The 15184-nt window shown below is 34.9% G+C and overlaps 1 protein-coding gene across 3 annotated transcripts in view; it reads right to left on the reverse strand.

Annotated features, from left to right (window-relative positions):
* LOC117400221 (trafficking protein particle complex subunit 8-like) overlaps nucleotides 1-15184 on the reverse strand; it is a 76040-nt gene that overhangs the window by 57849 nt on the left and 3007 nt on the right. For 2 of the 3 annotated variants that reach the window (XM_033999816.3, XM_059022106.1), the window contains exons 2-8: nucleotides 11201-11395; nucleotides 8746-8829; nucleotides 7354-7443; nucleotides 3023-3197; nucleotides 2528-2681; nucleotides 1821-1920; nucleotides 470-732 (exon numbers count right to left, since the gene is read on the reverse strand). In XM_033999816.3, the coding sequence (XP_033855707.3) occupies nucleotides 470-732; nucleotides 1821-1920; nucleotides 2528-2681; nucleotides 3023-3197; nucleotides 7354-7443; nucleotides 8746-8829; nucleotides 11201-11395 (1061 nt within the window). The remainder of the gene's footprint in view (nucleotides 1-469; nucleotides 733-1820; nucleotides 1921-2527; nucleotides 2682-3022; nucleotides 3198-7353; nucleotides 7444-8745; nucleotides 8830-11200; nucleotides 11396-15184) is intronic. The other variant, XM_033999817.3, reaches the window with a different exon arrangement.

Consider the following 15184-nt stretch of genomic DNA (forward strand, 5'->3'; position numbering starts at 1 on the left):
ATTATAGCAATTCAAAAAACCTATCTGGGAATTTTAAGCATTTAAAAACGTATAAAAACTCTAAAGTGGTTAAATGTTGAATAATATGCTAGGACGTATAACCAGTCACACGACACATTTCACCAAACGCATATTTTTTAATGTATCCGTTTTAGCAATTTATCATCACGTACAGTAGCCCGTCGCTTATCCGACTGCTGTGGTGTCAGGGTAAGGGCAGATATTATAAAAAGGAAGGAGTTTGGCAATTGCCTCCAAGTAGTTTTTACGCTGACACCTGCATAGCATTTAAACGTTCATAAAAATGTACTAAAAGCACATCCCTAATAAGCATTCTTAAATCGAAATACCCCAGAAGCAGAGTTACTTTTATTTATTAGTTTTTTTAACATTAACACAGTAAGCAACTTTTTCTTTTATATAAGCAAGTTAATACACAAGCAAACAGCAGTGAAATGTCTTCTCTTACCTGATCATTAAGTTGACGGATAGATTTTTCAATATGGGGTAGAAGCCCCCTGAATGTAAACTCCTGAATGAACTGTCTAATCCGGTCGTGATCATTAAGTGTCAAACATGCGCCATGTGTGGTCACAGTGCTAGGTTTCTTCCCATCAGTTATCTGTACCGTATTCTTTAAGGTATCATCAAGGCCATCAAGGCTGCCACCTGGATCACTGGGGTGATCTAGCTGAAGAGGATGGGTTTCAAAGTTGTTGGGAACACCATCAGCTGAAAGGAAACATGTTTTAAAAAGAGAATATAGCATTGTCCAAGCCATTGTCTTTTAATTTCAACAGAAATATCCATACCTGTTTTTTTTTTATTTTCATAAATCATTTCCCACCAATAAAGCTATTATAATGATTCAATAGCCACAGCTTACATTTACAGTATTAACCCTCAATTTTCATAAATCATAAAACAAAATGAACCAATCTTGTAACTGGTAAAAGGTAATCAACAATTCTCGAATACCCAATTCCTTGTATTTGCAAAACAAATTTTTTTGAAATGCAATAATCTTTAAAATCTCTATGATGATCTGAGAAAACATGCACGAGAATTACATACAAATTATGCAGCATCAACATAAAAGCATCTGAACCATATGCATACAATTCCAGTAATAACCCACAAAAAATAGAATTTCAAACAAAGGTTGATTCTGTGGTAGAAGGATTCACTGCCTACTGCATCTGAATGTAATATTTTTAACTTCTGCCAATTTCAGAGACTACAATACTAATTTACACTTTTCACTAATCTTGTATTATTTCTGCACTGTGAATATCGGGTCAAACTAACACTTTTTTTTTTTTTTTTTTACTTCCCCTTTGCTTGTGTGCATCGCAATGCACTATTAATGCATTTATAGGAATTATAAGAGGATGGGATAACAATAAACAAGAGAGATCCATCACTATATTTTTCCCATGTTACACATTTAAACAAAAGATTTTGAGATTTTACATTTTCACAGAAAGTATTATAGTACGTTGTTGTGCATTGTATAAAGATACTGTAAAATGAAACTACATACAAATCAATACATGATTCTTAGAAAACTTGTTGGTTAAGCAGAAATACACTATTTCCATCTTCATGCTTTTATAGCATTCATTTTAACCTACTATAATACAGCTTTTCAGTATAATCTCAGGATTCTCAGGTATGAGTATAGAAGTGGTGTAGCATGTTACATCTACCACATCTAACTGAATAGTATATAGTAGTTTTCAATTAATTCAACATACACTTTGCAACTTAAAAGAAATTCTTGTGTTTCACTATGGTAATTTCCAACATGCCTCGTTTACCTTTGACTGAAGGATTGATCCCATCCACTTTTGGTGCAATTACATTGTTTTCTGTATTTTTACTGCCCATCAAGACAGATGTGCCATCTTCAAACAATTCCTAAAACACAGTTTTAAAACACTGAATTTACATTTCTTGTATCTGGTTCTCATTTGTACAATTTAAAGTTTTGTGTTTTTTTTTTTTTAAACATGAGTAAAACTGAAGTTGTCCAATTTAAATTGTAATAGTTTTGTTTCTTGCAAGGAGGCTGTGTGGTCCAGTGGTTAAAGAAAAGGGCTTGTAACCAGGAGGTCCCTGGTTCAAATCCCACCTCAGCCACTGACTCACTGTGTGACCCTGAGCAAGTCACTTAACCTCCTTGTGCTCCGTCTTTCGGGTGAGATGTAATTGTAAGTGACTCTGCAGCTGATGCATAGTTCACACAACCTAGTCTCTGTAAGTCGCCTTGGATAAAGGCGTCTGCTAAATAATAATAATTAATTAACAAGTATGATTTACTGCACTCTTTTAGATAGTGTACAAATCACGTTTCTACCTCTCCATTTCAGACATACCGGTATATATTACCCTAAAACTTCTAAATCATTCCATTTGACACCTCCATTTGCTCAAACGTAATCACAATTTATTTAATGCATATAATAGGTCAATTTATAATGTGTGACTATAAGAAAATGTTTATCAACTGACTGCTATTTCATACCTGGTTTTGCAAATTACTTTTCTGTAAATACTGGCTCCAGGGGTCTGGTATCTGCTCATCTGATGCTACTGCCAAAGTTTGGGAATTGATTTTAAGTAAATAGCAACCCTGTGTTCCATATCTCTGTTTCATTTCTTCATAAACAGAATCTGCCCTGCAAAAAGATACACGCACCCAGGTTAGTATGCATTGTATAACTAATATATTGAGGAAACTGCCTTTATATATAGTGCTGTATTTGAAATATCTGTATGTTCCAAATTGAAGTACAAAATGCAAGCAAAGAACCAAAATACCTGAAAAAGGGAATTTTAAAATATACTGTACGCTGGGACTTACGGTACTACAGACTTTACTGTAAAAGCTTATATTTATTGACAAATCAGCCATTAGTTTTGATTCTGTATAACGTTAGTTCAACAAATCTGAAGCAACTAATTTCACTTCAGTAAAAGCTGAATGCAATAATAAATAAATATATATATCTGAAGATACCTTTGTTCGTCTTCTTCACTGATGTCATGAAGCAGCACATAGTATTTCAGTGTGTTTGGAATAAACCACTTTGGATAGGTGTAGTCACTGCTGTGCTGAATCCGGTGCTGTTCCTGAGACAGCTTCAAAAACTGTTCCACGGGCTGAGGTTCATTAGATGAAACTACAAGCATACCTTTTTAGAAGGCATTTTAAGGATAATAAATATACATATATTATTTGAAAACATTTAATAAAAATAAAAACACACACTGTAACAATTGTGCCACTTTTCCCAAATGAAAAACAAAAATAAAAAAAATAAAAAAAAAACAGCAATAATTATTTTATGCTAGGGACATTTACCTTAAACTGTAAATGCAGATATAATTTAGTAGAATATCAATATTTACAATTCTGAATATACCAGACTATTTTCCACAATGCTGTATGATGAGGCAAGACACTACATGATTACACTATTGTTTTGTTCATAATAAAGTCTTAAATCTTTAATGGGCTCTAGCCTCGAGACTCCTGTGGTCACACTTTGTTTGTTGAAATATATGAGGGTTCAGTAGGGACAGAGATTCTAATGAAGAGCTTATTCAACTGTGTTGAATCGTGGTTTGAATATTATTTCAGCCTAAATGACTGAGTACCCAAATCTGGGGAACATGATGCCCCATCTATGTCAATTTTGAATTTCCAGCTGTGATGGGTGATGCATGTCACTGACATACAAGTAATTGCCATTGTAAATCAAACCTCATTCAAAATGTGGTTTTACTATTAAATTCTATTTAATTTCAGATTGATTGGTACACAAAGTGTTATAAATAGGCCACATAATTTACAACAAAATCAGACTTGTAGGACTCGAATCCGGGACTCGGACTTGAGTCAGACTCGACCTTGTGTAACTCGGACTCGAACATTTGGGCTCCGTGCGGAGATATTAACGATGAGTCCCTTTTTATTTTCTATTACACAAGTAATATTACAGTTACTAGGAAACGGTGCACAATAAAAACCCACCCAACAAAACGTTATCCAATCACTGTTAGCCCTGTTGTCTTTGCAGCCAATCATAGTAAGAATAAGGAATTGCAAGTGAGTTAGGTTGTAGCATAAACACCCCCCCACTCCACAATAATCCAGCTGGTTGTAGCGTAAACACACAACCACACCAATCCAACTGCAACCATTGCAGACCAAGTTTATTTTCTCTTTTGCAATAAGTTGTACAACAAATAAACAAGTAATTATTTAGCTTTTAACAAGCCTTTCTCTTTACTACTTTAAACCGTGTTCTATGTTAAGCACTGTAGAAATACATTTCTAAAGCACTGTAGAAATACATTTCTAAAACACTGTAGAAATACATTTCTAAAACACTGTAGAAATACATTTCTAAAACACTGTAGAAATACATTTCTAAAACACTGTAGAAATACATTTCTAAAAATACGTAATTTGATTTTGCTGAGCTCCCTGAATCTCTGGAATATAATGTATTTGTTTGCACTGAAACAATAGAACATTGGTTACCTTAATAATTCTGAGTTTACTGAAAACAAAAATGAATACAATAATCATATAAAAGTTAATCATATTTTTAGAGCTTCTTAATTCATATCAGAAAGTCGCTGTGTGATTAAATATTTTGTGCTAATCTCTAATCTCCACTTGTTCCCAGAACACGCCATCAGTGTTTGCAAGCAACGTCAATTCACCTGATAAATTCAGTGTAAAACTAGGCACTAAAGTCTCAAATCGAAAATTGCCTACCGTCAAACAGGCAGATATATCAGACTGATATGACAGAAGGACTGACTGATAGCAAAAAAAAAAAAAAAAAAAAACGAACGACAGAACCACTTAATACCACATTTACCAAAATGAAAATAATTTATTATGGAAGCAGGAACAACACATTAACAATACGTTGTGCAGCGTCAACCTAGAAAACTGTCTGTGTGTTACTTCATGTTTTCATTCCATTATGAACCTACATAAAGGGGAAATACATAAATATAATATGTTTTTGTGTAAAAGAGAAAAACTACATTATCTGAAATCAAATGAACTGAAGCACAATCTCGTAAATGCATCATTGTATTACAGACTTAATAAAAGTGCAAATGCAATGAAAGTGAAACATAACGTTTCTGTTTTGCAAAACAAATAATAAAAATATTACATTTACTATTTAAGAACATAGTGTATATATATATATATATATATATATATATATATATATATATATATATAGACACACACACACACACACACACAAACAGTTCCAGAAATGTCTAAATCAGATTGGCAGATTTACCTGAATTAAAGTCAAAGTAGATGCTATAATCAGAGGTGAAAGTAACTTACCGGTGTAGTGTTATTTTCAGGTACACATTAAAAAGTGATACTCTGCGTACTGCGCTTGCTCACACATGCCTAAACAACTTCCGCTAAGAAAGCAGGGACGCGCCCATTCAAATCTGGTACATTATGCTGTTTTTTTTGTCATGTCATTTTTAATGGAATGAATCATATTTTTCCACCATTATGAAAATAGTATGCAAATATTTATCATATGTAATACATTGGGTCTTGTACATTACACATGGTAAATGTACCTCTTTTTGACAATAAGAAAACACCCAGCAGATCACAATCGATTGCACCTGTACCAAAATCTGACTGCATACCACTTGCAATCGGACAGCATAACACTTTCTAACACTACACCGGCTCTATAATCGAGATCACAGCTTCTATCAAAGTGAAAAACAACATCCACAGACGTGAACTTGAAGCTTATCTATAAACTTCAGGTACATGCAAACAGTATTCCAATTCCAATTGAAAAGAAGATAGTGACAGACAAGTTGAAAAAGGCATGCAAATAGAATCATATAGCTAGAAAAAATAATCAAAATCATTTATTTTTTTTTTAATTTATTTGTGCATTTTCCATGAGGGATATCAGACAACGTCTGTTAGGTAAACTGTTCCCCCACTACTAACACTAGTTTAATGAAAATTGATTTGAGTTTGTTTCAAGGACTCCAACCTCAAATAATAGGGACTCGGACCCTGATGACTCGGATTCAACACTCAGGACTCGGAAACAGACTCAAGGTTTGAGGACTCGACTACAAGTCTGAACAAAATAAATAAATATTATAAACATTGAGTATATAGGTAGTGATATCTACCGACAGACTTAAATTTGATGTGTGGCTCAGAAAGCACAAACATCTAACAATATGATTCCAGTAAATCTTCTCTAAGATGTATGATCATCACTATGTATGATCATCACTCACATTCTCTTATATGAAAAGGCACACATTACTTCAAACGTGTATTAGCTTAACGGTATCTTTTCATAGCATTTGTAAACAATAACCTTGGTTAACGTTACCTTGCACCACCTTCCCATAGCATGAAAAAAATCTAATTCACCTTTGCCATAATGGGTGCATTTTTCATACAAAAAACACAAAAAACAGTTGACCTACGAAATTATGGCAATATATATTAGGTAAGATTTATAGCAATTATTTTGTTAGCATTGTGTACTTTAAGGTGTTGCTAGTCCCCAGTTTGTATCCAACTCAATCCTAGCCAAATTATATATTATATATCACTTTTTTTTAATTTACCAATTTACTACTGGAATGTTATTTTATCATAAATAAGAAATATAAATCTTTCTTATTGTGCATGCTGTGGTATGAATAATCACAATTGGTCATGACATACTTTATTATTTCCCTGAGGACATCAATTGTAATACATACTGTTAGAATAAAACACACTCATATGAGGCTTGTCATGCATATTTTTAAACCTGTTCAAGCTCCTGTTAATCAGTCTACAGCCCAGAGGGAGTCGACAAGAGGCAGAAAGATGAACAATCAAAACTCTGACGTGGAGTTTTCAGTTAAGCGAAATGAAAATCACTGGGCAACACTTATAAATGACCACAGATGTGTGCATTTTTATAAATATATATAATTAAATAAAGATATTTTGGGCTTACATACATCAGTAAGTACTGTGTTCAGTTGTAAAACTCTACAGCCTAAATAACATATTAATCTGTATGTGCTTTGTATTGAAATATTATACATTATTCTTTTTTTGAAAATCTCATTCTGTAGTATTTGCTACTGCAGTCTCATTCTGCAATATTTACATATCTGAAACAGTATATTAGTACAATAGAAGTACTGTAAACTGTACTGTAAATCTCACCTAACTTATATTTCCATAACTTTGTAAATACAAAGTGTACTCTACGGTTAGGGAGTTTTAAATTCACAGAGAACAGGAAAGGATACATGCCAGATAGTGGTTAAGAAAGTCATGGTCTGATGCCGGCATAGACTGGAAGAAGCTTTCTCTGTAGGCCTCAAACCAAGGTGTTGTTGCTGAAATGAAAAACAAAAATGTTTATTTTTAAATTTTTTTTATTGAAGACAAAGAAACCTTTTTTTCTTTTAATGTTTCATTCAGCGGGTAAACCTAAGAGAGAAGATATACCCAGCCAATGTTTCACAGAACAACAAAAATTAATTATTATTATTAACACTTCTTTCTTAGCAAAACTTTGCTGTGGTTACAACTTGGACTGGTACACTTGCAAGCAATAAATAACTGGAATCAGGATTGTTAGAGGGGAGCTCAAGAAGAATCTGAGGACATAAAAGAATAACGTTAGCTGACAACAGGCCGAATGTGCTACTTTTTAATGTTCTGTTAAAACACAAAGTATAAATATTAAATGATAAAAGTAAAAATGTAAAGCAAGTCTCTACACAGTAAATGTATCATTATTATTAAGGGCAATATCAAAGATACTTACGTTTGCAAAAAGGTTTGGTACAGAACCGTCTGCAGTGTTCACAAGATACACATTACCTTTGCTGTATCCCATGTTGTCTATATTGCAGAATTTTTTTTAAGCATATTCACGACTGATTCAATATTTTTATTCACATTTATAAGGAACAGTAAATCAACTTGGCAAATGACTTTTTTTCAGATGTTACTTGGGAACGTTCACCAGGAGAACAAACATTTTTTCTAAACATTGCAATGTATCCAGTTCGTGCTTCCTTCTGCAACAGCGGAGTGTGATCTGGATACAAAATAACACTGTGATACTGACAACACGGGACACAGGAAAGGTAACGTGATGCAAGGTGTTTTGTAACAATGTGCATTACAAACTGTCAACAGCAAAACACACACAGAAACTTGGTTTAGGTAACAGAATAGTAATGCAGGTTTCTAAACGCAAAATGCAACAAAAAAAGACAACAGAAACATTAATACGATTGATTGCATGTAAGGTTAATGTTCAAAAGCCAACTTGTTTTTCAAAAAAACAAAACAAAACAAAACTGTGTGATGCACAGTACAGGAATGTTACCAATTTAAAAGCCATGTTAAAGCTTTTTGAACATTTGGCCTTTGTGCAACTTAACCTTTCTACACAAGCACCAATAACATGTAAACTAGAAAGCCTCCACCTACATCACAACAAGTAACGTACAAACAGGAATCTAGAAAAGAGAGAGAGAGAGAGAGAACCGTTTATACGCAAGAGAATCAAGTTAGCTACTGAAGACAGCAAGTTTAGCTTCTGTAGGAAATTTTGATTGGGCACAGGAATAGGGGTCTTAAATTAAGGGGGAGTATGAAAGCCCCACACCAATATGTGAGAATACCTGTGAAGGACTTGGATGTGTTCAGTTGCGTCAGTGTTTCTTTCCAACTATTGTACCAAGGAACACTAGCTTTAACTGAGCGATCTGATGGAAATAAAATGCCACATTATTAACCTAATCGGGTGCGATATTGCTTAAAAAATGATTTATAAAGCATACAAGGTAGTCTGTTTTTACATTTGAGAGTTGAGATTATTTTTAAAGTATTGCTATTTTCATACCTTTAAAAGTACAGAACATACCTTGGTACTGTATATCGTATATTCACAACAGCAAGTTTTATATAATAGTAAATATATATGGATGTTTACATATATTGAGTGAGAAATAAATTGCAATTTGGCCCAGATAACTGTCTTGAGGATCATAAAACATTTAAATTATAAAATTATTATTTAGCATATATACAGACATTAATGTAAGACCTGCTGTCTTATGCCTATTCACAACACAACTATATAATCACTTTAATTAATTACACTGAGATTCTGACTTGATTAAAAGGGGTTAATAATGGCATAATGGCATTAAACATAACTACGAAAGTCATCAATGGAAGATCCACAGACAATAATCATAAATTATATTTCATTATGTATGCATGCTGACGATATACAAAGATTCTGCAATGAAGCAGGAATTGAATTGCTCTGGCTCTCCCAAATTAGGCTGTGGAGAAAGCACATTTTCAGCAATTCTTGTGTAGCTCTTTGTAGATCTTGTTAACTTATGACATATCATCCGTATGTTCCCCAGTTGACTGTTATACAAGACAAAAATGATGCATTCCCTTTTCTGGTTCTCCAGTATATTCGGGTTGAAATAATTGGTTTCTTAATAATCATTCAACATTTATCAGAGAGAAGCAGAATTACTAGCACTCAAGTATTATTTTATCATTTTTAAAGACCACATTTTAAATTTGTATTGCTGGTTAGTTACTAAAATCTCAAGGAAAAACCAGTAGCACTTCACAATAACTAACAATCCCTCTGATCTGCTGTATGAAGAGTTATGAAGTAGCCTACAACTGATACGCTCACATCAAAAGTAAAGGTTCTCATTACAGGAACGACTTAAATCACTTGTAGTTAAGTTTACAGTTTTAAAAAGGAAGTTGTTTTAAACTTAGTTATGACTCATGGTGTCAGTTAAAATAGGATCAGAAATGCAGTTGTTTTAATTGGAAGGTCTGATAAATCAAGACTGACTATGTGCTTATCTTTTTAATCTTTCACATGTGTCCAATACAACTAGATTATGTAAAACCCACATTCAAATTAAAAAACAAAGCCATTAAAGAACTGAAATATCTTCAGCACCGGAAAAAGGAGACCAGTGATAAGTTTGATAAATTTTAAAGCCTTGGTTTTTACTCATTTGAACTGGCTGTTCACTAACCTGCAAACCTACAACACAGTACAGTGTTCCCCTTTATAAAGTTGTAGTCAGGAGCCACAGTTAAGAGACTGTGCTGTTTGTGTTCCGCATTATAACGAGAATACCTGTGCTAGTGTAATAGCATTATGTACACTAGTACAGTATGTAGAGGAGAGTGGTGTTTGATTCGCGTACGCGGAAATTGTAATGCTCAGGTACTCATCTCGAGCAACAATAGATCTCAAAAGTTCCACCACTACTATCAAAGACCGTAAACTTTTAAATCTCTGAGGCAGACTTCCTAATATCAGACACTCTTTAAAAATTCCAAAATATTGTGCTGTTTTATCCCTGGTAATTAACTCTCAATTGTAGGCACAACTCACTTTCGCGCTGTACAGTGGGTAATGTTTGGGGCAAAGTTACTTCTAACAAAAAATAAAGCTACAAAAAAACATAATAGGTTCCTGTTTTGTTGTTAAACGAACCTTTAAGAAACACAGTATTCTAAAAACATACTATCTGAAAATGTGTTCAATATGTATATAGTATATAGTTATATCTTCACTAGCAACTTTAATTACAACCATAAATATGAGCATTTTAATATACACTTTGATGTGTAGGTATTTATTTTATTTTTATTTATTTATTTTGTTTTACTTTGTAGTTAAGCAATGTTAAAACGTTATTTGCTTATTTAGGGTTTATTTGCTTAGAAAATAATAACCAGGACTGTCAGTATCAAAATGTAATATAAAGAGTGTGTGTGTGTGTGTGTGCGCGTGTGCGTGTGCGTGTGTGTGTGTGTGTGTGTGTGCGCGTGTGCGTGTGTAGATATGATTTAAACGCTGACATTGCAAAGAGTTTAAAAGTTCATAAAGATTTACCAAAAGCACATCCCTACACTGTATATTAATGTGCAAACCACCTGTATATAGATGGTGTCTGAACTAGCTAAAACACTAAATGTTCACTTGTAAAAGGTGAAATCATTGATGGCCCTTTAGCTTTTAATAGGATATGGAAAGATATATTTTTTTATGTCTGCATTGTTTTACGCCTTGTGACTTACCACTGATGTTGAGATCATAATCTCCTGCTGTAATCACATTAGCTACTAATCCTTCCGCTGGCTGGCTGACCGAGACAACTTCACTCAACATCTTCCGAATGGCAGCCGGTTGAGGTGGCTGGGTGACAATATTGGACACATGTATCTTCAGATTTTTGATTACTTGGATCTGGTTATTAGGATCTCGCATATGGCCTGAAATTAAAAAGGAAGAGTTGTAAGTGAACATGTTTCAACATTCTGTCATGATGTGTAATGAATTTGGGCAAATTACAGTACAATCTATTTTTGATAAACAGAAAAACAAAAACACATTTCTCAATAGTTTACAGCGAGTGCATTACTGTATTTAAGTTAACCAAATTTCTGTAACAATCCATCCTTCCAATTTGTCATCAGTATAAATGTAAAATTAACATTTTACTTTGTCTATGACTGACATAACACAGAATATACTGAATTTGGTGAAATACATTTAATTATTTTCTATCCAAACTCCAAAAACACACAATACATGCAAATTACGTAAAATTGTCAGAGACTACGGATTCAACCATTTCTAGCATCATTTATGCTAGAAACACTGTGTTGGTACTGAACTGAAAGCCTTCTACAGTGACTGCATGAACGACTATATCCAGAGTTGTCCATCTCTTAACCTCCCATCATTCTAGGGCACATTTTGACCTTCGAAGGTTCGGAACACATTACCGAAGGAAGGTATGAACATTCGATGGCCATAGCTGTAGATATACAGAGAACAATAAATATATATTGTTTTTGCACTGTAACACCTACAAATCAAATTCCGAGGACTTCTCTTATGCACAGCCTTCTTCAACTCATACCAAAGACTCTCAATCGGATTTAGATTGAGACTTTGACTAGGCCATTCCAGAACCTTGATTTTATTCTTCTTTAACCATTCTGAAGTAGATTTTGATGTGTGCTTTGGGATCGTTGCATTGGAATGTCCAGTTGCGCTTTAAACCAAATTTTGTAGCGGTGGGTTTCAGATGATTGGCCAATATCTTTTGGTATGCTACGGAATCCATTTTACCATGTATTGGAACTAAATTTCCTGTGCCATTATAGGAAAAACAGCCCCATAGAAGGATATTACCACCTCCATGCTTGACAGTAGGTATGGTGTTCTTTTCTTTGTCACCAGACTTTCTCCAAACGTATCAACTATCAGTATGACCAAATAGCTTGATTTTTGTTTCATCGCTCAACAAAACCTTTGACCAGAACCCATATCCATTATTCAAATGCCATTTTGCAAACTTTAAGTGATTGTCCTTGTGACGTTTTACTAAGAGTGGCTTTTTCCTTGGCCAATCTATTTCTTTTAACTTTTTTCTCATCCACAAGCAAAACGTTTGCTACAAAAGATTTTTCCTAAAATTCTTTCTTTGAGAAATTTCTAGAAATGATACATTTCCAGTGGGGTATGTCAACTTTTGACTACAACTGTATGTTAAAAAAAAAAAAAAAAAATTGCACGAATAGTGATCTCTATGGAAGGCCATCTGGGTCAAAAAAGCCTTGTGCTGCTTTAGAGCAAGTCAGAATCTCATGGGACAGAAAAAAGGCAAGCACATCATTCTGAAATGCCTCATTTAAACAGTGCCCAACTTGCTGGAAATGTGTAGTGATTTTTATATGGATTGTATATATTATCAGGACATGAATTTAAGTTCATGAAGGGCAAGGCAATATTGCCTTCGGTGGGCATGAAAATCCAGGGGCACCACTGCAGTTCTAGGGGGCAAAGAGGAAAAACAAAAATCAGACCCAAGGACACCAAGGCGATTTCGTACTAAGCGAAAATAAAAAGTAAAAAAGGCTATATGGAAAAAAAATAAAATGATAAAGGATGGATAAGGGTGTCTGCTAAGCAATTAATAATATTTACAATAATTATGAATAATAACAACAATTATTATTATCATTACTAATTAAAAAAATATCATAATTAATAATAACAATAAAGCAAGCTGCATTTGAATTTATTGGGGGCCATCAATTTGGACACTCGATTCAAGAGAAAACTGCAATGCTGCTTCTGGTCATACACATTCTAACCCCTTTCATGAAAGCACACGTTACTAGTTAAAAAAAAAACAGAACTACTGTGTTTCGATTACTAGTGTTCTCTCCAACTCGTTTCATAACGCATGTCATAGCCACTAGCTCCTTGTGTAAGAATTTGAACACAATTATTTATTATTTACTTATTGTGTTCATATTTAGCCATGGTGTTTCGGAGGAATAACCCAGCAACAGTCACTGAAGTGTCCATATAAATTAGCAATTTATATACGCTGAAGACCCAAACGGAGTTATAATGCGTACTGCAGGTTGCGTTTGAAAGTAATGCAATTTTAACCATAGAATCAGATCTCCTTGTACCACATATGATCATAGAATATATTTGTGTAATGCGATGTACGAATAGGGGATGTTTACTAAGCTATAAATTAAAATATATACGGTATATAGATTTGAAGGATATTCACAAATCCATATACAGATCGCTTTACTTCATTTAGTATAATGTGGTCCTATGGAACATTCAGATTTATACACTGTGGTAATTTGCTCTATTAATTAAAATTAAAACAGTATTTTTTAATGTACAGTATAAATAAACAGCTACTGGACCAAATTCTCACTACTTAAACATTTGAGAGGGGACTGGGGGGATGAAATAGCGGTTATTATTATTATTTGATGTTAGTATTGGGGGACGAATTGTTGTACACCCATTTCCTACCTGAACATCACATCAATTCTGGAACACTTAGGTGCTGCTTTAGCCAGCTCTTCTTCCTTCTTTCTTTTAATTCGCTGCTGGTTTGGCATTGCTCACGGTTGGGAAAAACCACACAACTGCAGTGACCCTGCCAGACAACAACTCTGTGACTGAAATCCCTGGAACTTAAGCGTGGTCAGACTCAGCTCAGTCTTACAACTAATAGCACCCCTCCCTCTGTTAGCCCTTTATAAACCAATGATACATTGTTCTCGTGGCTTAGTCTGGGAGGTGTATAGTAAAAAGAATGGCAACAATGACAGATCATAATAATGAGTAATTTTCTCGCATGACGAGATTAGACGAGACAGAATTGAATTGTGACAGAACGGGCCAGCTGACGCTGAGCAAGTGTGTGAATGAGTTATAGATCAGATGTGCTGGTTCTGAGGGACACTGGCGGCAATGACGGCGGGCACGGAGGCAACTTTTGTCGCAAGTTTTTTAAATTTGGAGAGGCATTGCGGCAAAACGGGTTGGGCAGCACGGCAACTGCCGTCGGTTATTTCGCGCCCTGTATTATATATTTGTTACAACTTTCTGTTATGTGGAATTGTGACAGAGGGCGAAAGAATCCGAGTCAACAATCTCCCTCCCGATCTGTGAGGGCACGGTATAACAGGAACAGTGTGCCCCGGACTGGATGGTTTGGCAGTTCATTCCAGGGTCAGTCGGAAGCTGGCCATCCAGGAAGGGGGCGGGGCCACAATACCAGAAGTCATTGCCTTAATGCGGTAGGCGATGTGTCAGTCACGGATTGGAGGAGACGTGATTGGCCGCGCCACCGAAAGGAGGCATGACGGAGGGTATTTAGGTGAAATGGCCCCAGCAATCTGTTCCTTTTGATGTGGTTACCACTAGTACTGAGAAAGGAAGGGATCAATTTGTGAATCGTGAGTGAAGTGTTTTGTTTGTTTTGTGTAACTGTGTATATTTGTCTTTGCCAGATGGCTAATACGAATCCAGGAGCTGCTGCTTCAAGCCAGCGATAAACCCAGACTGCACTGCACCTGTATTCAAACAAACACCACTGTCTAAACACTGCACCTGCACCTAGAGCACACAATGTCCGGAGACGTGTCTGTATCTGTGTTGTGTGTCTGTTTTTGTATTATTATTTTGGGACTGCAACCCCTTGGTTTATACGCTGGCAATACCCATAGTTG

The sequence above is a fragment of the Acipenser ruthenus genome, chromosome 4 (assembly GCF_902713425.1).
Source record: "Acipenser ruthenus chromosome 4, fAciRut3.2 maternal haplotype, whole genome shotgun sequence".
Taxonomy (NCBI): domain Eukaryota; kingdom Metazoa; phylum Chordata; class Actinopteri; order Acipenseriformes; family Acipenseridae; genus Acipenser; species Acipenser ruthenus.